The sequence below is a fragment of the Scheffersomyces coipomensis genome (assembly GCF_036884675.1).
Source record: "Scheffersomyces coipomensis strain NRRL Y-17651 chromosome Unknown DFJ63scaffold_4, whole genome shotgun sequence".
Taxonomy (NCBI): Eukaryota; Fungi; Ascomycota; class Pichiomycetes; order Serinales; family Debaryomycetaceae; genus Scheffersomyces; species Scheffersomyces coipomensis.
The window spans coordinates 1,930,640-1,956,682 of NW_027042895.1; the positions used below are offsets into that span (position 1 = coordinate 1,930,640).

The window sequence follows — 26,043 nt, forward strand, 5'->3', positions numbered from 1 at the left end:
CATAGTTAAGCACAGCTTAACAGTCTATAAAATTTAAAGTATTGATTTACCCAATTGATCTAAACGATCACCAGCAGCTTTAATTCTCATACCAGTTCTATTACTTAATTCATAATCTCCTTCACCCACCAATTCAGCTCTCTTTAACCAACTTTTACTTTCAGAAACAGCATGTCTAAGACTTACTTTATCAGTTTCCACAATACTTAACATCCAAATAAACATTGATTTTTCATACATCACAGTAGGATATAAATATGGACTATAAATCAGTTTATGAAATCTGAATTGAGGTAATTCAGCAATGATAATATGAGGAATAATCTTGTTATTAAAGAGTTCTAATCCTTCTTCAACTTTACCCAACAGTCTAAGAGCAAGAGCTTGTAAGAAATATCTTCCATACAGTTCATCAGCAGTTTCAGGAATTAAAGAATATTGAACAGTATCGGTATTAGCCGATAATTCTTCATAAATTCCCCCGGAATAACCTAATAATTTAACTGACATTTCCAAACTTTTAGTATCCATTCTATTATATCCATTCCAGAAATAAACCAATTCATGGATTAAAGAAGTACCACAAACATCCACCAAAGATAAATGAGGATATTGCGCCTTACGAGATTCAATTTGTTTAACTTTTCTTAATAAGAATTTATCAAATGGCATTTGTTTTGAACTTCCACCAATACCACCCTTCTTTGCAGCATTAACACCATTACCAGGGACATAAGTTGGAGCTAATTCGAAATATTTAATGAATAATTTCTCATATTTGATTAATTCTTCTTCTTTATTTTCCACTTCAATCAACCCCATTTTAATCAGTCTATAATGTTCTAAATAACATGCGGCAGCCATGAATAAATAAACTCCCTTCGACCACGAATTAATTTCAATTAAATAAATGAAATCCTTAGCGGCCGCCACGAAATTATGTTGGAAACTATAAAGAATTGCTCGATCGAAAATCATTAATGCTTCAACTTGTTGCATATTTATGATGGTGTTTTCATCATCAGTGAAATTTTGCATTAATTGAGTAGCTTTTTCTAATTGTCCATGACTTGCCAAGATTCTTCCTTCTTGCAGTAACCATAATGCATTATGAGGAAAGATTTTCCTTACTTTAGATAATATTTGAGGGGTATAAAGATTTGGATTTTGAAGGATTTTATTTAATTCAGCATCTGATACCGTAGCTCTGGTTTCAATGTTTAATACTTCTTTTACATTTTCATCTTCATGACCAGGTAATTGGAAACCAACATCAACGAATTGAACTGGTCCATCATAGAATACTAATAAACATAATAATGCAAGATCACCATGAATATTACGACTAGTGATGGCTGTTCTCCAAAGCATTTTAAGACCAGTTTCTCTATCTCCTCTGAAACCAACAATAGAAAGTACTTTCCCAATAGTCGGTGGAATTAAGGATAATACAACTTGTAAGATACCAAAACATAATTGAACTCCAGAATGAATGAATTCATCAACGGTGGAAACATGTAAATGAGTGTCAGAGTTAGTACCGTTATGATTATTAGTGGATGCCGTTGATGAGATGACTGATTCTGCTGTTCCCGAAAGGAAGGAGGAGTTTTTATTTTCATCAAAGTTAAGATCATCAAATGCATCTGAAAATTCATCATCATCATCCTCATCATCATCTTCTTCATCCTCTTCAATATCTTCCGTATTGCTTGATTCTGAGGTATCAGGAAGAGGTATGTTCAATGAAGGAGGTGGGATTGGAGATGATGACCTTGAAACATCAAAATTACTTGAACTATCTTTCTTAGTTAAATAATTTGAAGAAACTTCTAATCCATCATATAGATTGATGGGTTGTTCATTATCAAGTTTAATATTTGTTCCTTCAATTCTTGATTTTCTCATTTGATAAACTTTTTCTAAATCTTTCATTAATTTAAGATCTTCCGGTAATGATGATGAAGAATTATTTGATGAAGAAGGGATTTCATATCCTGGTAAATCAACGGAACTAATACTTCGATTAAGAGTTTGAGCTTCTCGTTTAACTTTAGCTAAATTTCGATTAAAAATAGGTTCCAGTTCTTTAATTTTTCGATAAATTGAATCTAAAGTTTGATAAGCTCTTCTTAATTTAAATAAAGCTTTTGCCCCTTCAACCATACCATTATTTTCTTTTAATAACATAAGTAAAGCATTTAATAACGTCAGTTCAGCATAAGTTACTTGAAATTCAGTTCCAGGAGGATATATTGATGAAGTTGCTAAATTATGTTTAACATTATATTTTGAATTAACTAATGAAGCAGCTTCAGCTTCATTTAAAGTTTTCATAGCTTTTTCCATAACTTCAGGTTCAAAACCTAACGTTGCTTCAATGAATTCCATAACTCCTAAAGCTAAGGGGAATATCCCAGCTGGTTGATCTGAACCTGATTCATGTCTTCTTTTAGATTCATTTCTTAATTTTTTTAATCCTTCTTCAGTTCTATCATCAAGAAGGAAATCCATAGCCTGTAAGGCTATTTCGAAATCATGGACTTGATTCAAGACTTTATCATAGTTTGATTCATTGTTACCAACTGGTTGCAGTACAGCAGAAGTTAACAGTAGAATCAGAGCTCTTTTCCTTAACCCTTTAAGCATGATGGTGGGGAAGAGATGATGAAAAAGTGGGAAAGACGGGAGGGAGGGTGATGATCCAATCAATCAATGAAATGAACTGATGCGATGGATGGATAGATGAAACGATTGATTGATCTAGACTATGTTAAGTTAACTGAACTGAAATGAAGATCAAAATCAAAATTTCAGGTACGACCGTCAATAGATCAGAAATTGATAGTTTAAAAAAATAAACTAGAATTTACTCCTGGGATCAAACCGGTTGTATTTTAAAAATGTGCTGACTTCTGTCTTCTATGTACAATGCAATCCCCAGAAATGATGATGGAACCACAATCGAAATGAAACAATGGGGAAGTTGAAGTTGAAGTTGATATTAAAGTTCAAAGTTGACCTGGCCTAATTAAGCAAGCTTCTTCCAAAAATAGACTGATTTGATTTGATTTGATTTGATTCACCGTACACAGTTAGAGCAAGCACAGTTAACTTAAGTTCACATAGTTAACATTCCCCTGCTGTCAAAAAATCTCAGCGAGAAAAAAAAGAAATTGAACAATGACGATAAGAGTTAATAACCTGTAAAATATTGTAAACTGTAATTAAAAAATAGGAGTTCATTACAAGTTAAAACGCGTGGTTTAAACATTGAAGTAACCTGTAAACAAACCACCACAAAATAAATTGCAACCTGTAAATCTGTGTTCCTGCACCTACCTCAGAGGAAGGCTGGCTAATATGCTTGCAAAAAAAATAATTTGGCATAGGTTGCATGAAAGCTGGTTCGTAAACTCTAAACTGATTGGAAAACTTAACTCAAAACTTAAAAATAATATACTGTCAACGATGTCAACGTTGTTTGGTACTGTTGCAAGAAAAATAAAAAAATATTATTATTATTAACTTATGTTTTCGCCCCATATGTAAGTTGGAAAACTAATGGTCATAAAAATAAGATGGTTTCTCATCTGGCTGGTCAATGCATTATCATCTTGAACATTATTATTATATAAGTAGAATTGAATTCGTCGAAATAAATGAGATCAATTAGTACTTTCTTCTTTTTGCATCAGATCACTTTTATCAACATTTATTCACATCTTGATCCCATCTTACCTTACTATCATTAATCTCCAACTAATTATATATAACTCTACTCTAATGAAAGTATCAACAACTTCTTCCTTGGCTTTGGCTTCTTTATTGGTAGCTGCAAATGCTGCTCCAATCATTTTAACTCAAATCGTTACTGCTCCTGCTATAACTGATCTTATTACTGTTACAACTGATGCCATTATTAAAACTCATACTAATTTAATTGTTGTTTATACCCCACCACCTCAATTACAAGTTGATCCAACTACCACTAGTCCAACAACTACTTCGACTGCGGTTCCAACTACTACAATCCTTCCACCACCACCTCCAACTACCACTTCTACAACTACCAGTACTCCAACTACTACAAGTACTACTCCTACTACTACTTCTACTACTCCAACTACTACAAGTACTCCAACTACTACTACTACTCCAACAACTACTAGTACTACTCCAACCACTACAAGTACAACTCCTACTACTACTTCTACTACTACTACTCCAACAACCACTTCCACCACTCCAACTACTACTAGTACTACCCCAACTACTTATCCTGCTGTCGATACTACCACCAGTTCTACCAGTACTACTCAAGATCAAACCACCAGTTCAACTCAACAAGGTGATGCTTTCACTTCTGATGTTCAATTCGAATCTGATATTTTAACTGCCCATAATGAAAAGAGAGCTTTACATGGTGTTCCACCATTAGTTTGGGATAATACTTTAACTCAATTTGCTTATAATTACGCTATTAATAATTATAATTGTAATAATGTTCAATTGATCCATTCTGGTGGTCCATATGGTGAAAACTTAGCTGCTGGTTACTCAGGTGGTTATGATCCAGTTGATGCATGGTATAATGAAATTTCTCAATATGATTTCAGTGATCCTGGTTTCAGTGAAGCTACTGGTCATTTCACTCAAGTGGTTTGGAAATCTACTTCTACATTAGGATGTGCAAGAATTACTTGTGATAACGCTTGGGGTCAATATACCATTTGTGAATATTCCGATACAAGAGGTAATATCATTGGTACTGATCCTGCTACCGGATTAAATTTCTTTGCTGAAAATGTGGTTCCACCATTAAGTAGTAGTTAATTCTTATAACTTACGAAATTAATGGTTTTTTTTTATTTAAATTAAAAAAAAAAGGAACATCCGGTTTATAGTTTTCTCTTCTCTCTTATTTGTACAATATTATCCTTTATAGTTTGCGGTTTTTAATAAAAAAATAAAATAAATATAAAATATGTTATATTATAAAGTTAAAAAGTAAATTACATAAATTTTAATCGAGGTGGAAGATTACATACCTTTGCATAAAGTGTAAATTGATTCAAATTACGAAAACGAAAAACAAACAATTAAAACTAAAAACATAAACAATAATCCCAACTCCTTCTCTAAGCATATAATATAAGGGTACATTACAAACGAACCCATTAAGGAGAGAAGGAGAGAAAGAGAGAAAAAGAGATGAGGATATGTAATCCCAAACACGACTTGATCAGTTTTAAATTATTTTAAATTTTATTTTCGCAGCATATAAAATAAAAATAAAAATAAATTATTTTGTAGTTACGCGCTTTATTCAAATATTTTATATCTTGCATGAAATAGGAACTGCGATGAATTGACATATTTTATGTTATTTTCCACCACCCATCCACCTCCTCATTACTTAGTTACTATATGGACGACGCCTCAAATGTTTAAAGCAACGATTTTCAAATTTAATCCGATGGTGATTGTCGTGGGTTACATTGGTTTATTAATTTACAGTTTTTAAAGTTATTGATGTTGAGATAAGAATATTGCAATAATTCTTGGATAAAAATGGTTACGGTTATGGACCATTAGTTCCACTAAATATCGCTAATTGTTTGCTGTAAGTAATTCAAAAACAATAACTGCCACACCAACTATAATGGTAACATTTAATAAATTGAATGCATATTTCACTCTGATTTCAAATTTCAAGTTTATAACTAATTGTAATTGGAGTTATATGCACGATTTACAGGTTAGCCTATATTGTCATCTCTTACACTTCCATCTTTCACTTCCATCTTATTTTATAAGGTAACATTTTACATATATTATTTAATACATATTTCAATAACACTATATCAGATAATTCCTACATATAAAACTCCCTCCGCCTTTAGTCTTGTTAAGAACTGGTAAAATTAATTTAATAGTAAATCATTTATTTTACATTTAGTTCTTTAAAACTTCAGAAAATTGACCTTTGGATGGTCTAGCAGTGGATTTGGTAACTTTAGTAGAACCTAATTTTTCAGCAGAGTAAGCCTTGGCGTAAGGGTTTAATCTTAATAAGACTTGTTTGTTCTTTAATGGGTTCTTCTTTAAGACATGGGTTCTCTTTTGAGTAGATTCACCAGCTGGTCTAACAGCAGCTTGAACTTCAGCAGAGTTGATTAATCTGGTAACATCAGTGTTAGAGATAATGTTAGCTGGTAAAGTGTAAGCAGTCTTGATGGATTTGGTAGAATCAGAACCATAGACAGAATCTAATGATTCAAAAGCACCTTGGGTCCAGACAATAAATCTACCTAAATGAGCACCTGGAGCTAATTGTAATAAACCTAAATGTTTAACATCAGAAGTTTCAACACCTGGAACGTTTCTTAAAGCTTTAACTAAACCGTTATCTTGAGAGTAGACAACTAATGGACCTCTTCTTTGAGTGAATCTTCTACCTCTTAATTTACCTTTACCAGCTCTTAATTTCTTAGATTTGATAACCTTGATAACATCTTTATGAGCACCAATAGCTTTTAAGACAGCAACAGCTTCTCTAGTTTTTTGAACAGATTCAAATTCATTAGCAACAACTAATGGTAATTCTTTAACTTGTTCAACTCTGTGACCTCTAGCTAAAACTAAAGAAGTAACAGCAGAAGCAGCAATAGCAGAAGCAGTAGCATAACGTTTTTCGTTATGGTTAACTTTGACATGCCATTTTCTCCAAGTTTTAGTTGGAGCAAACATACGACCACCACGACACATGTTACCAAAGGCAGCTTGACCGGAACGGTGAGTACCACCACCACCAACTCTTGGAATTCTGGCAACAGCTCTACCGGTACCCCATGATTCAGCAGAGGTTTGATGACCGGCATTTTCAGCAACAGCATAAGCTTGTCTCTTGTTCTTGTTAACTCTAACGAAAACAGAGTGGACAATATCTGGTCTGACTGGAGCAGAGAAGACAGCTGGTAATGGTAATTGAGTAGATGATAATTCACCTGAAGTTGAAACAACAGAAACTTGTGGACGAGCAGACATAGTTAACGATATGTATTAATGATGAAGAAGTAAGAATCTATTATAAAATTGATTTCAAGTTTTAAAAGTGAAAAATTTTTTTTGTACAGACGACTGGAAGAGGTGAAAAAATGAAAAGTCGTGTCCAAAGTTAAAATCACCAAAAAAGACAAAGTGAGAAAAAAATGAGAGTGTGTGTTACCCGGCCCCCTTTACTTGTATCCTGTATATAAATATATATATATCCATTGCATACATATATATATAACCATAAATATATACATACATATCAAACTAATTAACTTCTATAAAACTTAGAAAATGGGATGGGGGAATGAACATGAAATGAAAATGAATGAATGATGATGATGATAAATGAAACTTTGAAGGTAAACCGTTGCAACATGTACTACTAACAACAGCTGTTGGCTGCTGCGGCTTGTTGTCTTCTGGCTCTTGCCAAGTCAATTCCACCTTGTTGTCTTGAACCTGCTGGTCTACCTCTATTTGCAGCTGCATTGATAACTTCATCAACGGGTAATGCTCTACCTATGCTATTGAATATATCCAATACTCCATCTCCATTCTTGGCGGAACATTCTGATGTAATGATTTGATTACCATCATCCTCGGCTGATTGTTGAACAATATATTCTTCAACTTCTTGTTGATCAACTTCTCTATTTTCTTCTAAATCCAATTTATTTCCAACCAATGCAATCACTATCCCCTCAGTGGCTTGTCTCTTTAATTCTTTGATCCATTCTTGAGCTTTATTAAATGATGAACGACTAGTTATATCATAAACACAAAGAGCAGCATTAGCATTTCTATAATACATGGGAGCTAATGATTTATAACGTTCTTGACCAGCAGTATCCCAGATTTCAAATTTTATAGTGGTATTAGATTCAGGAAGATTGATTGATTGAGTTAAAAACGCAGCTCCAATGGTTGATTCTCTCATATCATCAAATGTATTCTTAACGAAACGATGCACTATTGATGATTTCCCAACCGCACTTTCTCCAAGAAGTACCAATTTAAACTGAGCAAATCTATTTGTGTTTGGGGTGGCGTCACTCATTATGATCTGTGGATGGTATTATGATATGATGGATTAGAATTTATAACGTTAATGTAAATAGATAGTTGTAGTTGGTAGATAAGCAATTCTGTTCTCAGTTTTAATTTTACTCCTCTCTGTTACAAATCCTCCTCCCTCTCATAAAAAGATAGATCTGTTATATGCAGGAAATTAATATCTTTAGCAAAGACTAGACTACTACAATTAGAAATGTTACCGTTTAATTGATATATTTAGTTAGTTAAACATATAAATAAGTATATATATGAACATATACACAAGGTATATATGAACATATATACAAGGTATATATGAAATGACTAAATCATAGTTTATGTACAAGGGATTTTTTAAACGATTAACCTAGGAATAGAATATATTCTTGCCAGTGAAAAATAAATGAATATTACTTTAATCCACTTAATTATCTTCAATCTTAGCTAAGATTTCTTTATCAGTATATAAAAGATATTCTTCTTCACCAACTTTGATTGGAGATCCACCGTATGATGGTAATAAAACTCTATCACCAGCTTTAAGAGCAGTTGGAATTAATTCACCAGTAGTAGGACTAGCAATACCTGGACCAGCAGCAACCACAGTACCTTGATTTAACTTTTCTTGATTCTTTTCTGGAATGAAAATACCAGAAGCGGTTTGAGTGGCTGGTTTTAATCTTTGAATTAAAACTCTGTCAAATAATGGTTTTAATGCTTGAGCACTTTTTAAGAATGAAGCCTAAAGGATATGTTGGTTAGTAATGGGGAACTTGTTTCAAATTGACTAACAATTCTTCCAATGACAATTCTTCCATTGGAAGAATTGTCTATATCATCATCTTATATATAACATACCATGATTATTGTAGTTTGATTATACTTTAAACCTTTGTAATAACTATATTGGTTAAATCAAATTGGGTGAAATTTTTTGTATTAGAAGTGCTCAGAACATTTTGGAACTTTCCATGATTTTGGTTCGAAGGACACGACTTAATCTTAATTCGTGTCGCTACCAAATTTGCAACTACGTTTTAAATATTACAAACAGTACTTTTATATTTTTATTGTTATTGTTATACACTATTCTAACCTAAATATCTATCTAATGGTTCACCCAAAACATTTTCAATGACACGTACAAGACCATTTCTAACTTCTAATTCCACGGTTTCATCATCATCTTCTAATAACTCAGCAATATATGGAATTAAAGTAGGTAAGTAAGATAACCATTGTTCACCCATCTTTTGGAAAATAGCCTTTAAGGATCTGATAGCCCAGATCTTAGTAGTGGATGAATTTTGACCAGTTTCATTCGAGACATATTTGATTAATCCATGCACTAATGTTTCATTATATTCATCGGATGCAACATTAGAAATGAAAGATGTAATGGTCTTGACAAGATATTTCCCAATTGAATCTTCAATATTAATCAATTGACCTAATAATGGATCACAAATACTTTCAAATCTACCTTGTTGAGTCCAATAATCATCTTGATCGAATTTAAATGATAAATTCAATGAAGTAAGTAATATTCTTCTTAAATTAACATCTTTAATCTTATCTTGAGAAAATTGATCCAAGATTGAAACAGTTGCATCCATCAAGTATGAATAATAAGTAGTCACTATACCCTTTAATTGATCTTGTAATTTATTAAAGAATTTGAAAAAAGCTAATAATCTTGAAAGTTTATCAGATTCAACATTAGCACCTTCACCATCAACTGCCCATCTTACTAAATTAGCAAATAATGGACGGAAACTCTTATCATTCAATTTCATAACAAAGGTAATAGCACAGGTATGGAATGAACCTTCTAATCTATAAATAGTATTATTATCGAATTTATTATCTCCATCATTTTCAATATAATGTCTGAACTCTAATGCTTGAATAAACCATTTCACAAAGATTGATGATTGAGAAATAGCTCCCTTCTTACTAATCTTATCAATAGTTGATTCTAATGCCTTCAAGTATAAACCAAGATTTCCAGCATGATCATTAGTATAGAATTGTTTAGCTGACCAAATATTAGTTAATGATTTTAAAACTTGAGATAATTCAACATGACCCACAATTAATTCTAATACAGTGGATCTAAGATTATTATCAACTAAATCACTAGTTAAAATAGCCATTAAGATAGAATCTAAACTTGAAGTCATAAACACAGGTAATTTTCTAATCAAACATGAAAGTAAAATAATAACTGAAGTTTGAATCAATTTAGCACTATCATCATCAAATTGAGAGTTTTCAATGGTGGTTTCTTGCCATATTTTCAAAGCAGGTGGTAAAATCTTTGGTAATAATCCAATAGTCTTGACACCTAAGATATTAACGATATTACCAATGGCACTAATAGATGAAATAATGACCTCTGTTTCAGATGATAATAAACATTGTTCAGAAGTTGAAGCTTGTAAAGCATCAATTAAAAGTTTGGAATTAGAAGTAGCTAATTCTGATCCGAATTTATTAATAATAATGGAGAAAGTATTTAAGAATGATTGTTGTAATTCAACATCAATATTACCTTTAATACCCTTGATTAAAATTGGTAATAATTTCTCAACCACACTTGATTTAATAGATTCAGTGATATTGGAAGTACTTAATTCAGTTTCAAATTTGGATCCAGCTAAAATAACATAATTTCTAGCCACTTTGATCGAAACAGAATCAGTTAAGTTTTCAATATCTAATAATTCAATAATGGAATCAATGAAATAATTCAATGGTAATAAGTCCATGAAAGTTGAAAGTAATTTATATAATCTAGTTAAGATAATTTGTGAATCATTAAAGGTATCTAAACTCATAATGATAAATGAAGTGACATTACCGAATTCTTTTAGTAAATCTGAAATTTCTAATTCTTGACTATCAGAATCTAATAACACAACAGCAATCTTAGTCTTTAAACTTGAAATACTATAACCAACATTATTAGCATCATCTTTCAAGATTAATTCAATGAAAGATAATAATCCTGCTGATAATTCAGTTAATCCATCTTCAGATAATGATAAGATTGAACCACCATAGATTGATCTGGTACTTAATTGTTTATATTCTTCTGATTTTGGATCAAGTGGAGTAGTTGGAATCAATTTCCATAATTGAGCGAAACCATTCAAAGCTGATAATTGATCTAAAGCTGAAAATCCTTTAAGGAATGAAATAGTGAATTCTAAACATTCTAGACTCTTGGCTTTGTTTGAACTATTAGCATATTGTTGACCCATTAAGAATAAAAGAATTGATAATGATTTTTCAGCCAGTAATGTCTTGGATAAAGTAGTGAATAATTTAACTCTACGATGTCTTGGAATATGATGGAAAGCAGTTACGAAACTAGTCAATAAGAATTCAATTTCATTAGGAATAGATGAAGTTCCATTGGTGGCTAAAGCAGGAATAACTTTGGCAATGGTTCTTTGTAAAGCTAAACTTGAAAATTCATCATCTTGTCTAATAGTATGAGCTCCCATAAAGGTGAAAATTGGCATGACGGAATGTAAAATGATTTCTGGAGCTAATGAAGCTAATTCGGCAACCACTAATAATAAACGATTTTGAACTTGAGGAGATTGAGATGCTCTGATAGAGTTAACAATCAAATCAGCTCTGATTGAATTAGAATCAAATTTAAATTGTTTATCACTTGATTTCATGTTGGAAATAGTTAAGGACATACAATTGGCTAAAGTTTCTTGAGCATATAAGACAGGTAAATTACCATCATTACCTAAGTAATCTAAATCAGTTAAGATTTTGAATAAAGCTTTTAATAAATCAGGATGACCTAAAACGCTTGCTTCCTTTCTTAAATTGTATTCTAAAATATCTAATACAATAGTTAATTTCTTTAAATGAACACTGGCAATATTGGAAATATCTTCTTTAACCATAGCTTGTTTAGTTGAGTTTGATGATCTTCTTCTACGTTTAGCTAAACCTTGTTCTGGGATTTGAGTACCGATTTGAACTAAACTTAAAGCAGATAAGAATAAATCATGATCAATAGATAATTTTTGTAAAGTATCTAATGGATCGATTTCAGTATTGGAGTTACCCACGAGTAATTCAATTAACTTACTAACCACTTTTAATTTCAAATCAGTGGATTTGAATTTATCAAATACTTTAATTGATCTTTCATTAATAGTGATTTGTAAATTTGGATAAGCACTTTCTAAACCATTATTAAACCATTCAACTTCTCTGATTGAATTCTTATCATTAGTACTGATACCACCAACTAAACCAACGATATCGGTTTCAACTTTAGTGAAATCAATCTTAGCTTGTTTGCATTGTTGGAGGATGGTTGGTCTATTTTGAAAATAGTTTTGTAAATCAGTATCGACGAAGAAATATCTATCATCCGTTCCAACCTCATTTTCTTGAGCTATGATTGACCAAATATTATATTTGAATACAATAGACCAAGATTCTAATGACCATTGATTTAAAATAAATGTTTTTAAGATCAATTGACCGAATTTTTTCAGATTATTTTTAGAACTTTTAAACACATGATTGAATAAAAGACCATTTAAAGCAGTTGGAGTTAAAATTACATCCTCGATGTTTTCAAAAATCAAATCACATAACAAAACAGCATCATTAGGTGGTAAGATAGCACGTTTACTAGCTTCAATATGATGATAAATTTCATTTTCCATAAATAAAGTTGATTTAACTTTCTTTTTACCTTCATGAGTTGATTTAGTAACATCTTTCACGATGGATAATAAATTAACAAAACCTTGTCTGATAGATGGTCTTGCATCACGTAATCCTAATAAAAGAATAGGAATCAATAAATAAAGATCTAATGGAGTGGTGGAAGCTTTAGAAGAAGTTAATTCTTTTAATTTCAATTTTAATACTCTGATAGTTGAAAGAGCAATTAAAGTTGAAGTGGATGGACTTAATGCTAATCTAAGTAAGAATGAAATAGATGAGTCTTGACTGGTGAATAATTTCTTAGTGAATGTAGCAATGATTGATTTTTGAGTTTTAATCTTATGATTAGCTTTAACTAATTGATTTAATAATATATTAACCAATTTATAAAATTGTTCATTATTTTCAGATAAAATGAATGATACAGATGTTGATTCAATGTTGTCAATGCTTTCTAAGACTTGTTCATCGACATCTTCTAAATCACCATTATCTTCTTCACTACCTTCGAAATCGACATCGTTAGTAATATCAATAACGATCTTGTTACCTAATGTAGTCATTAATTTCATTTCTAATTCTTGGACTTGTTCAGAAGTGAAACTTTCAACCAAGTTATCACCTGATTGTTCGATGATTTGAATCAAGTTATTTCTAATTTGTTCATCTTGGGATGAGTTAATATTAGCGAAGATTAAATTTGTGATTGCTGAAATTGAGATTTGAGAAGTTGGAATTAATCTGAATAATTTCAATGAATCTGTATTTGGGAAAGTATTAATGAAATAAGTAGTTAAGAATCTGGATAATTTATAATCATCGGCGATTAATTCATTGATTAATGATTCATGTTTTAATAAAGTTGGAATAGATAACTGTTTAAAACAATTAACGGTACTTCCACTTTCATTATTAAAATTCCATAATTGACCTAACACAATCAATGATTGTCTGGCTAAATTAGTATCGAACACATTTGAATTTTGTAAAATTGATTCAGTTAAGGATTCAGTTAATTTGGAAGACAATGGAACGATGGAAGTTAAGATTGAAATAATAGAATAAGCGGATAATCTAGTATCAATCTTCATGGAACTGGAATATTTTGAATCATTGGTTAATAATAAATGACCCACAACTTTTAAAATCAATGGTAAATACATTTCATTTAAAGTATCTGCTTTCTTTGATAATGATGCTAATAATTGAATAGTAATAGATAAATAAAACACTAATTGTTCTTTATAAACAGTACCATTGGCTAATTGTTGTAACAAGTATTCAGTATACATATTATACAAAGGATAATCATTATAGAATGCCTTTAAGATAGAGTTGGCAGGAGGAGCTTTCAATTGATCTTTGAAACCAATTAACCAACTGAAAATATTTGGGAATTGATTTTTAGGAACAATATTTAAGATTTTAACAAAGATTGAATCACGATGATATGGTAAAGCAGTTAAGATAAAATGTTCAGCATTATGAATATTAATATGGAATCTTCTTACTAACCATTCTAAAGTCTTGACGGTTGGATTTAAACCATAATAAGGAGAAACTAAATTCAAAAATGCATCGATGGATTTATTGATTTGAGTTAAAGTATCCTTAGTTTGAACGTTTCTATCAAAATTAATCGAAGTATCAGAGAATAAAGTTTGTCTGAAACGATTAAATCTCGAATCAATCTCACTTAATTCATCTAACCCTTCTAACCCTAGTTGAAATAAATAATCAAAATCCTGAGTTGATGCCACTTTGGGATCGAAAATAAGCGATCTGGAATGGATTTGAGATCTTGTTTTACGATCAAGAGCGACAGAAGCCGTCTTATCGTTGATACTCTTCAACTGCAGACTCAAACTAGACATGGTGGGATAGGTATGGGTCCTTTGTTGAATGATCCTTCTGATGGCTGTAAACGTCTAACTGAATAATTTTGATTTTTTTTTGATATTTTTTTTTTACAGCTGAGAAAAAAGAGATGGGCTATTTGGTTCTGGTTCTGTGCAACACAATTTTTTTTAACTACTGCGAACAAAATAAAATTGTTGCAAACTCTTAACGGTATAACGATAATTAGAGGGAATATATTTAGTATAGATCGACTATATTATAAAAGCAATGAATATATAAAACCTAAGCGAAGTAAACACATGAATATTTAATAGTAAAATAACGTAAAAATAAAGTAAAATAACACAACACAAGACAGAACTAGGCAATCCAAAACCATATTCTTTCTAAAGTATTCTTTGGAATTGGATCAGGTTCATTAGCATCTTCTTCTTCAATCAAATCTAATCCGGTAAGAACATCAACTTTTTCCATTGGATTGACCCAATATTTAACTCCATTGACATAATAATCATAAATTCTATGACCAACATATAAGACAACAATGATTGGTAAAGTAATATAAGCAGCTAAGAAATCAGCCACGTTGAAATCAAAGAATACACCATACCCATTAGTGATGGAGACTAATCCAATAAATCCAATCACATAATAAGCACCATAAGGTTGTAAGATGGTTTTATAAGTGACTCTATCTTCTAATTCATAATATTTGATAGCTTTTCTCCATCTTAAATAAGCAAAAGCAACCAATACCCAACTAATGAATCCACTAATGGTGGTAATATTAGCAAACCAATTGAAGACATTAGCAGAAGTAGATGAGACATTAAGATAAGCTAAACACCCAACAGCAATAGATGCCATAACACAATAGTATGGTACACCTAAACGATTAACTTTAGTAAAAATCTTTGGAGCTAAACCTCTACGAGCCATGGAATATAAAGCTCTTGAAGCAGAATAAGTAAATGAATTACCAGCTGAAGCAGCAGAGGTTAAGATAGCAGCATTAATAATATGATTTAATACTGGGATACCGGCATTTTGAATACCAATGACAAATGGAGATGCAGCAGCATTACCGGATCCACTTAATAAATCTGGATTATTTTTATCAACAATAACACTAATAACCAACGTACCAAGAATATAAAAGAAAGCTAATCTATAAATAAAACGATTAGCAGCCTTTGGAATATTTCTTCTTGGTTTTTTACATTCACCACCAGTAGTAGCAATTAATTCTGGTGAACAAATAAAGGCAAATCCAGATTTAACAATAGCAGTCCAAACAGCTAAGAAACGACCAGTTGATCCACCAACTAAATGTTCTGAGAATGGACTATGTTTCCAATATCTGAAACCTAATCTATCATGATGAGGACCACCACCAAAGAAAAGAACTATACCTAAGATAATTAAACCAGTTAAAGTAACTAATTTAATGGAAGCAAACCAAAATTCAGCTTCACCGAAATATTTAACTGAACTCATATTTAAAACAGTTAAGATAACTAAAAAGATAGTAATCCAAACGGCAATATTAACGCTGGTAATCCAATATTCAATCACAATAGCAGCAGCAGTAACTTCAGCTGCAATTAAGATGGAGAAAGCATACCAATAATTATACCCCACAGCAAACCCAAATGATGATGAAAGATAATCATTTACAAATGATTGAGCCCCATTACCAGGTAATGGTAAGAAGGCAGTCATTTCTCCCAACATATTCATAACAAAATAAACCACTGAACTCATAATCGTATAACTTAAAACTAAAGAAGCAGGACCACAAGTACTTAAAGCGGACCCACTACCAACGAAAAGACCAGTACCAATAGCACCACCTAAAGCTAATAATTGAGCTTGTCTTGATTTCAAACCCCTTTCTAATTCATGAGTTTCATCAAAAGTATCGAATGAATCGGAGTTTGAATTCTTAGGAGATAATAATTTCCCAGTTTTTTCATCAACATTAATGATTTTTGAATGGGATATACTAAGATCAGGATAACCTGAACCTGATCTATATATACTTGGTCTTGACCCAGCTGATTTAACTGTGGTAAGATCTTTCATTGTTTATTGAAGGAATAAAGTAAGGAAGAATAAGATAATTGAATAACTAAAACAAAATGTAATTATGAAATATGAATAGATAACGGTAAGATATTGGGGTTTATATATAAAATTTATAAAAAGTTATAGTTGTGAAAATTTTACAATTGAAAGACGATAAATAATAAAATAATAATAATAAGTAAAGTATAATAAAGATTATCTATGCAATGAGATTTTATTTTATCTATTCGGAGTGGGAAAGTTGGAGGTAAAGATAACCGTAAAAAAAATAATAATAAATAAAATAAGAATTAACATGAAAATGCCTAAAGCGGGCAAGACGCAAAGAGGGAAAGCGAAATTGAAACAACTGTTAAGAGAATAAAAAGAAAAGACTAGAGAAGAGAATCAGAGTACAAGATAATAGGTTAAGGAGAATACGATTTGGAAGTAGTAATTAGTGGGGAAATTGCATTACATCACAATCATAATCATAATCACAATCACAATACCAAGATAGAGTTAAGTACATTGAGCCTTACAACCAACAATCTGAGAAGATAACATTCACTATGTAAGAGTAAAGTATATCTCTATAAATCATATCATTTTGCAAGAGTCAAAATTAATTATCGGTATAACTTTTAAACCTAAGAAAAAAAAATAATTAAAAAATAAAAAATAATAAAAAAAAAAGTAACGCCGTGAACAATCAAGAAATAAAGTTTTCAATTTAAAACTGGTTTGTGTAGACCATTGTTTAGCTAGTTAGGTTAGTTAGTGGAATGTCTGGGTAGTAGTTAGTGATGATGATGTTTACAATTGGTTTGTTTGATATGGTTTAAACTAGATTAATAATTATACTGTTACTATGATGCAATCAATATAGGTAATTATAGTCAACTATACCGATAAAGCAGCAGCAGCAGCAGCAGCAGCAGCAGCACTCGAAGGAGAAGAATTGTAACTGCAACTGTAACCTGCATGTAAATGATTAACGGGAAATTCTTTAAAAAACGCCGAATAAAAAAAAAATATTTCTGTGTAATTTTTTAAATTGCTTTTTTTTTCACAGTTTTTAGTTTTGATGACTGTTAGCGAGGTCAATTTGTAAATTGGTATTGGTTAGCGATGGACAAGACTAAAGACGCAATTCAACCACCTTAAATCAGTTTTAACAGTTATGACTTAACTTTAGTCAATCTTTGAGTGATAACAACCAATTTGTCATAACTTTTCATGTCTCGTCATATCTATCTTACAGGCTACAATTACTTTATTAGTTTGCATTATCCTTTCACGTAACCTTTTTATTTGACTTCTCTACCTAATATATCGTTATCTAGCCGACACATTAATCTAATCAAATTATCATATCATATTAGACAAGACCACCTGGTCAATTTCAATCTTATCTCTTCAATTAAACCTATAATGAAAAGCAAACACTAACACCTTTTAGACCTCATCGTTTACGTTTACTCTAATTAATTTAATTTATTTATTTATAATTATAGCGATCTAAAAGTGGGAAATAAATCATCATCTCCACTTTAAATTAAATAGTGTATTTACCCCCACTCTTCATTTTCTATTGCCGTTCTATTTCTTCTAATATCATCAATAGTCATCATTATCATCATTCTCATCATTCTACCTCTTCTCATTTTACCCCATGTTTTCTTTTAATCACAATAAACCCATCATTTAATTAAACTTTCTCTGTAACATATTCGTATTTGTATGCTCATTGTTGAACGTCAATATCCAATTTTATTAACTCATTCAGGCAACCCCACATTATCACTGCAAGTCAATCAAATCTGAACTTTAAATATTTAATTTTTCATCATACCTCTGATTTTCTGATGATGCTTACTTACAAGGAATCATAACTCTGATACCTTCAAAAAGTAATTTTATTATCGATGATATCGTACCATAATATCATCGCATCGAATATACAAATCCAATTAACCCTATCAACTACACTCTACAGGTCTGTCAGACCAACATATATCCAAGTCCGTTAACAAACCATACCGTTCACAACTATAAGTCACACCTAAACAATCATTTTGACAATATGCAGATGCATATCATATACCAAGTACACTCCATGCGTTAGATTTAGACCAAGATATACAATCCAATCCATGATCGATCGTTCTTGATCTTTCTTCCCTTGTATAACGACAATATTTATATAATGGACCTGCAAATCCACCACAAACTGAAGTAACTAGGATATTTGTGGGATTGGAATGTTCAATTGTTAATTTCTCAACTGCATCATTACCAAATAATTCTTTAACTTCCTTTGTTAACCTTTGGTTTAGTTTTGTAATATCTAAATCTGGAATCACTGATACCTCATTTAAATAATCTATCCAGTCTAAAAATTGGCTTATCTCAGTTGGCCAAGGATATCCATATAAAGCATGTAACCATATCACAGTATCTTGTTCAATATTCCCACTTGATCGGTGATTTGACAATCGATTTAACTCATCAGCCTTTTCAATTGGTAAACTGAGATAAGTCACACACAATGGTTGTCTTTATCTTCCATAGTCAAATCAATGCCGACCATTTGTGTACTGTTGAAACAAATATTTAAATTGGGTATCTGAAGTATACTTTGATTATCCGTTTGAAGTTTATCAGGTGCATGTTCGTCTAGGAATGTCTGATTCCAAGTAATGAGGCTATCAGGTCCGAAGAAGATTCTTGGATCAGGAAGGTGTTTAAGTAGTTGTTGATAATCAATCGATAAGACACCATTTAATAAGGTGATTCTCAGAGTGATAATTATCAATATCGATTGTTTCATCTTATCTCATCTTATCCATTATAGATTTTTGAATTAATATTTCAAGATGTTTACAAAATAGTTTTCTTTAATCAGGATTCAATAATATATTTATTTCGCCATATTTACAAACACCGCAAAGATTATTTGCAACTCCTCGTCAAAAAAACTAGATTAAGTCATACGACTGTTTACCCCCAAAAAATCGTATTAATCTAATGCTAACAGAGTAGCCCAAATAACTCACCGCTAAAGATCCTTGAAACTACAGTCGTTGTACCTATCCAATAAAGAGGGATGGCTTTTCTTGGCTATTCTGTGGATTTGCGACAGGGTTTTTTGAATTTGGATGGTGCGTCAAAAGTTTAAACTGCTGCTATTGATAGGAAGTTCAACTGAGAATTATCGTGGATAGCTGATAATACTAATTTTAAGTAGTTACTTTAAACGTAAATTGAAATATCCCTGATACAAATACACTGTTTCACATAAATGTACAATATAAATTTATCTTATATTTCCTATATAATCAAAAAAGAAAAATCCAAAAAAAAAAAAGATAACTGTATATCACCAACTGTAAAGAATGGAGCGTAACATGCAATATATATAAATCATCATTATCATCAAGTGAAAAAGAACCTAATAATTAACTAATTAATTAATCAATAAACTTACTTTTTTCCAAATAATGGTTCACCAATATTCTTACCTCTTAACTTTACACCTAAAGCACGTTCCAACTTGGCTAATAATTGTTGACTTGGTACAGCTCTACCAGCTTCATAATCATTAATCACATTTGGTTTTTCATTCACTTTAGTAGCTAAATCCTTTTGAGTGAATTTCTTTTCTTGTCTAGCTTGTTGAATAGCTTTACCAACACTGGCATCAACTTTCTTAACAGCAACAACATCATCAATATCATCTAATTTGGTTAATCTTTGACCTTCAGGATTAGATCTAGTATTGGTACTACCATATTTCTTTTCAGTACCAATAACGGCTCCAGCTCTTCTAGCAGCATTTAATTGAGATGACGTCTTAGCAACTGTCTCTCTTGGTCCACCGCCACCAATTCTGGCTTTAGATCCAATGATAGTAACGGAATCCCAATCTGAATTTGACATGGTTTTTTATATTATAAAGTTATAGGTATATAGTTGTAGTAAAAGTTGAAATGATCAATCTAAATTTATAACCCTTATGACGTTCGTTTTGATGATTCATACACTTTTTTTTTTCCTTCCACAATTTGGTTTTTTATCCATCCGCACACGACTTAAACAAAAGAATATTCTAGATAGATGCTAAATTTCCTGTATATAATATAAGCATATAAATTATTGCAATTTATCATACAACTAGTACCAACTACAATTACAGTATTTATATAAATTTTTTAATTAAACCTTTCTATAACCATACCTATGAATTAAACCTGTTATTAGCTAAATTATTTTTGAATTAAACCTGTTGTTAGCGAAATTATTTTTAGAATTGAACCTATTATTAGCCAAATTATTAAATCCTAAATTTAATTGCGATTATTCGCTCTCAAACTTCTAGCCATATTGGTTTGAGCTTTAGCTATATCCATTTGAGTCTTAGAAATTTCATCAAGTTTAGCTAATATTCTATTATTAACTTTCTTTTGGCTCTTTGCAAAAGAACTAATTTCTGTAAGCGTGGATGACATTGTGGATGACATGGTTGTTAAAGTAGATGATATGGTTAATAAAGTGGATGACATTGTCGTTGAAATTGGATCTTGACCAGCAGTTGTTGATCTTGAGATTCTTCTTCTTCTAGTATTAGGATTTGGATTTGGATTTGGATTATTGATCATATTTGGTTGTTGTTCTTCTTCTTGTTGTTGTTGTTGTTCATTATTATTATTGATCATTGGTGGTTCCTCTTGCTGCAACTGTTGTGGTTGTGGTGGCACTTGAAATTGTTGGATTTCTCTTAGATCATTAATAATATTTCCTATACGAGTTTGTACGTCTAACTGGAATTGAATATATTGATCTAATACTTCTTGTGGATGAGGATGGTTAAATATTCTTAAAATTGTAGTTAATTTTTCCAGTAGCGCTGCTCTTTCAGCTCCTGTTATATTATCAAGGTTAATCCCGCTGTATGTTAACATAAACGCATCTAAATTCGTAAATGCAGAATCAAGTATGTTGGCATTTGGATTAGCCATGATTACCAATCAAACAATAACTAACGTTATAGATGTATTGCAGTAAGAAACAAAGTAAATTAATAAATACAAAATTTAATAAATGGTTGTAAATGTGACTTTTGTCAATTTTGATACCTCTACTAATAGGATCTTTAAAAATAAAAAGTAAACAGCGATATGAGAGGTAAAGACATAATTTTTATTGATTAATCCATTTTAGAGAGGATGAATGACCTCTAACAAATCAGTAACTTTCAGGATACTTTCTAAATACTGTAATGTTTGATTAGATCAATTTAAAATACAATCTTTAGATATATATCAATTTTAGTTGCTTAACCAGATAAATATAATCAAAGGTTTCGAATTGATTAAGAGATTTATAATCTGTTTACCCCTGACCTACTGAATTTTAAGATAATCTTAATATTATAAACTAAACTATTGATAAACACATTTTATATAACAAATAATGTTGCAAATAGACACCCAATTAAACAGCTTTTCCATACTACTTACAATCAGTTAGTTGTTAAATTTCTTCAATAAATTAATCATTTATTCGAATAAATCGGCATCAATATTCTTCACTAGGATATTTATATTTCGCAACAGTATATCTATATTCTTCAACAGAGTGTTCATAGACAATAACAGTGTGTTCATATTCACCGACAGTGTGTTCAATTTCTCTAACAGAGCGTTCAAAATCTTTGTCTGGTTCTGAATCTGGATGCTTAACTCTTTAATCAGACTCTCAAATATGGTTGACATATTTATTATCAGCTTGTTTGTTTGTTTTAACATCTCTTTCATTTGAAGTTGGTGTTTCTTTCTTCTTGTTCTTTGTTGATCCTTTATTTTTGATACTTTCTGAGCTGTTTCTGTTCTAGTCTTGTCAAATGCATTCACTTTAGCAGCATTTTCAGCATTCGGTTTTTGTAGAGGGTCTTGATGATTGTCTTTAAGATCACTACTTTTTCCAATATGTCCGGTTTCTTGAGCTAGATTTTGTTGTAATAAGCTTTGTTCATTTTGACCTTCCGGTTGTTCTGTTGATTGTACGCCTAATTTTATTGAGTCAGGGGATACTTTATGAGTGCATGGCATTGGATCCATGTTGTTATTATCGGTTTGGCAAAATGGTGTAAAATCTTGTTAGATAAGTTATATTCATAATTATAAATTCTGCTTTTGTTGGCTCTTTATACTTGCATTATTTCTAAATGCTTCATGATGCATCCTTATTTTAGAAACTTTCAGTGATTAAGTTATACAACTGGGACTAAGTGAACCTATTTAAAACTAAAATATACTACATAAATTCACTCTTTACAGCTTTGAATAGAATATTTAAATTAACATATATTATATTATTTAACTATACAATAGAGTTATATAATATCTATTGTGAATCATTTGGGTCAAAACTCTGATATTGCTTGTTTAACATATTGCCACAAATTTATTACATGACACATTCAACAGTCTTTCCACCCATCATCAGTTAGTTGCTAAAGTTCATCAATGAACTCATCAGTCAGACTCAGGTTGAACATATCATTATCATGGATATCTTCCAACTTGTAATCCGTATTGTTCAACCTCGAGTTCATAGTCTCCAACTTGTTGTTAATATCTTTCATCTGGGTTTGAAACAGGTCTATTATTTCCTTCGTTTGAGTCTTAAACAAGTTATTTATATGGTATAATTCGTCCAACAATTCTTCCATTTGAAGTTCTTTTCTTCTTCTTCGTTCATGTTTTCTTTTTGAACGTTTTTGAGATCTTTTTGAAGGTCTATCATTATAAATATTCAAATGGAAAGGAAGTTTTGCATTTTCTTCTCTCTGTTGGACCTTTAGTTCATCATTTTTTCTTATTTGATCTATTTCTTGTTCCTGTTTCTCTTTCATTTTTTTGAGTAACAATGCATTATCATGAAGTCTTTTTATGTTCAATGAGTTTTCTTGCACTAGTCTTTGTTTCAATAAGTCTTGTTGTGAAATTTTTTCTTTAAGACTGGGAAGGGCTGGTAGATTCGGAATTTTTTGTTGTGAAATTGATTGCAGGGAACTTGGTAATTGTGTAGCTAGTGGGTTGATGCCGACAGACAGATGAAGACCATTCGTATGTTGAAGCGGTTGTGTTGGATTGAAGCGTTGTTGTTGATTGAACAAACCATTGAGTGGCTTCAAGTTGTTACTATAACTATTATATGATGTATTCATTGTTGGATAGTTGTATTCATTAATTTTTCAAAATCTTACGCTTGATGATCTTTTTATAGTTTCTAAATCATGTTTTCCAGTGCATCCTAATGCATCTTTCATCTAAAATTTAGGAAACTTGAATGAAAAAGTTCACAACTTACTTTCCCTGACCTATCGAAGCAACTCCAACTATTATTATAAAAGATAGATAATAATAAACCACCAAATCCTTATTTTGCAGCCTTTTGGTGGTATAATTACCACGGTTTATATACCGGAAAATTAACTATGACCAACAAATTTTCTCCAGTTGCACCAACAAACAAACAAAGAGCAAGCAAACCAACCCGAGGCAAGAATAAATAAACGTTTTTTAAGGTACGTTACCATTTATTCCGATTTACTTCTTCTTTGTTCAACTAATTATCAACCATGGTTTCAATTGAAGTTAAATCTCGTTCAAGAAGCTTAAAGGGTCTTTCATCTGATGAATTAACCATTGACTCATATGTCAGTGAGTTGGTTGATTCAATTGCTAAATCAAATCATACTTACGCTAGTCGTATTAGAATCACTATTTTAGATCCAGCAACAGGTAAACATAGACCATTACTTGGCTATAAAACATTCGCTGAGAATGGAATTACTAAATCTGATTCAGAAACTATTCAATTGACTATTAAAGATTTAGGTCCTCAAATTTCATGGAGAACAGTGTTTAAAATTGAATACGTGGGTCCATTATTAATTCATCCTCCATTATATTATTATTTCAGTCAATATGGTCAATATAATCAAAATCAAATCCTTGCTTTTTACTTTGTTATATTTCATTTCCTTAAACGTGAATATGAATCGTTTTTCGTTCATAAATTCTCTAATGATACGATGCCAATCTTTAATATTTTTAAAAATTCAGGTCATTATTGGATTTTAAGTGGTTTCAATTTAGCTTATTTCATATATGGTGCTACTGCTGACCAACCAATTCCATTCATTACATTAAGTGAAACTGCTAGGAAATATATCTTTTACGTTAATGATTTCCCATCTTATATCAACTACGCTATTGTGGCATTATTTTTATTTGCTGAAGTATCAAATTTAATTTCACATTTAATCTTAAGTAATATTAGAAAGGGGGATGATACTAAGAAATATGTCATTCCATACGGTTATGCATTCAAGTTAGTTAGTTGTCCTCATTACTTCTTTGAATCAGTATCATGGTTTGCCTATAGTATTTTGGTGGGTAATTGGTCATCATGGTTATTTTTAGGTGTTGCTACTGTTCAAATGTTTATTTGGGCCGTTGCCAGACATAAGAGATATCTTAAAACCTTTGGTGATGAATATAAGAAATTAAGAAGAGCCATTTATGTTCCTTATCTTCTTTAATTATGGTATTATTTATTATGATTATTATTAATTATTCATTAGGTATATATAGTATATAGTTTGATTATTTTTCATTTTGGATTAAATTTAAGAGAAATACTATTAACACAATGTCTGGCATCAGTAGGAGTATCATATCCTTCACCTTTAAATATATGACCTAAATGTCCATTACAATTTGAACATCTCATTTCTTCTCTTACCATTCCATGACTAGTATCTCTATTAACAGTAATTGAACCTGGTATAGCTTCATAAAACGCAGGCCAACCACAATGAGCAATGAATTTAGACAGCGATTTATACAATGGTTGATGACATCCCACACATTCATAAACCCCTTGAGCTGTAGCTGGTGTCTTGGTATATTCACCACTATAAGGAGTTTCAGTACCTGATTCTCTTAACACACGAAATTGTTGTGGGGATAAGATGGCTCTCCATTCTTCTTCTGATTTAGACATGATGAAACGTTTGCTGATAGTAGTTCTATTGATGGACTGTACAATGGTTCGTCGTATGGTCTGGGATCTAATCATACAATTGAGTGGCAAACAGAAGAGTTAACTATGATATATATATAGTTCATATATTCACTGTGAATGATAATTTTGCTTCGCCATGAGAGATTTAAATTTTTTGATTAATGTGCGGGAAATTGAAATTGCAAAATTTCA

The 26,043-nt window shown here is 31.1% G+C and overlaps 13 protein-coding genes across 13 annotated transcripts; 2 read left to right on the top strand and 11 right to left on the bottom strand. All coding sequences in view use genetic code 12, as the record gives it.

Annotated features, from left to right (window-relative positions):
• Positions 1–33: 33 nt before the first annotated feature.
• IML2 (Iml2p) lies at positions 34–2,649 on the bottom strand (the record flags this gene model as incomplete). Its single annotated transcript, XM_064905017.1, has 2 exons — positions 34–1,583; positions 1,794–2,649. The coding sequence occupies 2 exons, from the start codon at positions 2,647–2,649 to the stop codon at positions 34–36; spliced, it is 2,406 nt and encodes an 801-aa protein (XP_064762153.1).
• A 1,137-nt stretch (positions 2,650–3,786) lies between these two features.
• Positions 3,787–4,836, top strand: RBE1 (sterol-binding protein; the record flags this gene model as incomplete). Its single annotated transcript, XM_064906263.1, has 1 exon — positions 3,787–4,836. One exon carries the CDS (start codon positions 3,787–3,789, stop codon positions 4,834–4,836), a length of 1,050 nt encoding a protein of 349 aa, XP_064762154.1.
• Positions 4,837–5,958: 1,122 nt separating this feature from the next.
• On the bottom strand, positions 5,959–7,050 carry RPL4B (60S ribosomal protein uL4; the record flags this gene model as incomplete). Its single annotated transcript, XM_064905046.1, has 1 exon — positions 5,959–7,050. One exon carries the CDS (start codon positions 7,048–7,050, stop codon positions 5,959–5,961), a length of 1,092 nt encoding a protein of 363 aa, XP_064762155.1.
• A 391-nt stretch (positions 7,051–7,441) lies between these two features.
• On the bottom strand, positions 7,442–8,116 carry YPT52 (Rab family GTPase; the record flags this gene model as incomplete). Its single annotated transcript, XM_064907488.1, has 1 exon — positions 7,442–8,116. The coding sequence occupies one exon, from the start codon at positions 8,114–8,116 to the stop codon at positions 7,442–7,444; it is 675 nt and encodes a 224-aa protein (XP_064762156.1).
• A 420-nt stretch (positions 8,117–8,536) lies between these two features.
• Positions 8,537–8,973, bottom strand: DFJ63DRAFT_313939 (uncharacterized protein; the record flags this gene model as incomplete). Its single annotated transcript, XM_064906264.1, has 2 exons — positions 8,537–8,854; positions 8,971–8,973. The coding sequence occupies 2 exons, from the start codon at positions 8,971–8,973 to the stop codon at positions 8,537–8,539; spliced, it is 321 nt and encodes a 106-aa protein (XP_064762157.1).
• A 34-nt stretch (positions 8,974–9,007) lies between these two features.
• On the bottom strand, positions 9,008–14,903 carry DFJ63DRAFT_306591 (snoRNA-binding rRNA-processing protein). The gene has a single exon (XM_064905493.1). It carries the CDS (start codon positions 14,697–14,699, stop codon positions 9,204–9,206), a length of 5,496 nt encoding a protein of 1,831 aa, XP_064762158.1. The 5' UTR covers positions 14,700–14,903; the 3' UTR covers positions 9,008–9,203.
• A 142-nt stretch (positions 14,904–15,045) lies between these two features.
• Positions 15,046–16,770, bottom strand: DFJ63DRAFT_323066 (proline specific permease; the record flags this gene model as incomplete). The annotated part of the gene is made up of 1 exon (XM_064907489.1): positions 15,046–16,770. The coding sequence occupies one exon, from the start codon at positions 16,768–16,770 to the stop codon at positions 15,046–15,048; it is 1,725 nt and encodes a 574-aa protein (XP_064762159.1).
• A 3,468-nt stretch (positions 16,771–20,238) lies between these two features.
• MBF1 (Mbf1p) lies at positions 20,239–20,694 on the bottom strand (the record flags this gene model as incomplete). The annotated part of the gene is made up of 1 exon (XM_064905088.1): positions 20,239–20,694. The coding sequence occupies one exon, from the start codon at positions 20,692–20,694 to the stop codon at positions 20,239–20,241; it is 456 nt and encodes a 151-aa protein (XP_064762160.1).
• A 407-nt stretch (positions 20,695–21,101) lies between these two features.
• DFJ63DRAFT_336116 (uncharacterized protein) lies at positions 21,102–21,773 on the bottom strand (the record flags this gene model as incomplete). The annotated part of the gene is made up of 1 exon (XM_064908324.1): positions 21,102–21,773. One exon carries the CDS (start codon positions 21,771–21,773, stop codon positions 21,102–21,104), a length of 672 nt encoding a protein of 223 aa, XP_064762161.1.
• Positions 21,774–22,043: 270 nt separating this feature from the next.
• DFJ63DRAFT_176126 (uncharacterized protein) lies at positions 22,044–23,072 on the bottom strand. Its single transcript, XM_064903768.1, has one exon. It carries the CDS (start codon positions 22,872–22,874, stop codon positions 22,314–22,316), a length of 561 nt encoding a protein of 186 aa, XP_064762162.1. The 5' UTR covers positions 22,875–23,072; the 3' UTR covers positions 22,044–22,313.
• A 197-nt stretch (positions 23,073–23,269) lies between these two features.
• On the bottom strand, positions 23,270–23,986 carry DFJ63DRAFT_313945 (uncharacterized protein; the record flags this gene model as incomplete). Its single annotated transcript, XM_064906265.1, has 1 exon — positions 23,270–23,986. One exon carries the CDS (start codon positions 23,984–23,986, stop codon positions 23,270–23,272), a length of 717 nt encoding a protein of 238 aa, XP_064762163.1.
• Positions 23,987–24,193: 207 nt separating this feature from the next.
• DFJ63DRAFT_176128 (trans-2-enoyl-CoA reductase (NADPH)) lies at positions 24,194–25,689 on the top strand. The gene has a single exon (XM_064903769.1). It carries the CDS (start codon positions 24,401–24,403, stop codon positions 25,364–25,366), a length of 966 nt encoding a protein of 321 aa, XP_064762164.1. The 5' UTR covers positions 24,194–24,400; the 3' UTR covers positions 25,367–25,689.
• Positions 25,438–25,905, bottom strand: DFJ63DRAFT_287439 (peptide-methionine (R)-S-oxide reductase; the record flags this gene model as incomplete). The annotated part of the gene is made up of 1 exon (XM_064905066.1): positions 25,438–25,905. One exon carries the CDS (start codon positions 25,903–25,905, stop codon positions 25,438–25,440), a length of 468 nt encoding a protein of 155 aa, XP_064762165.1.
• Between the last annotated feature and the right edge of the window lie 138 nt (positions 25,906–26,043).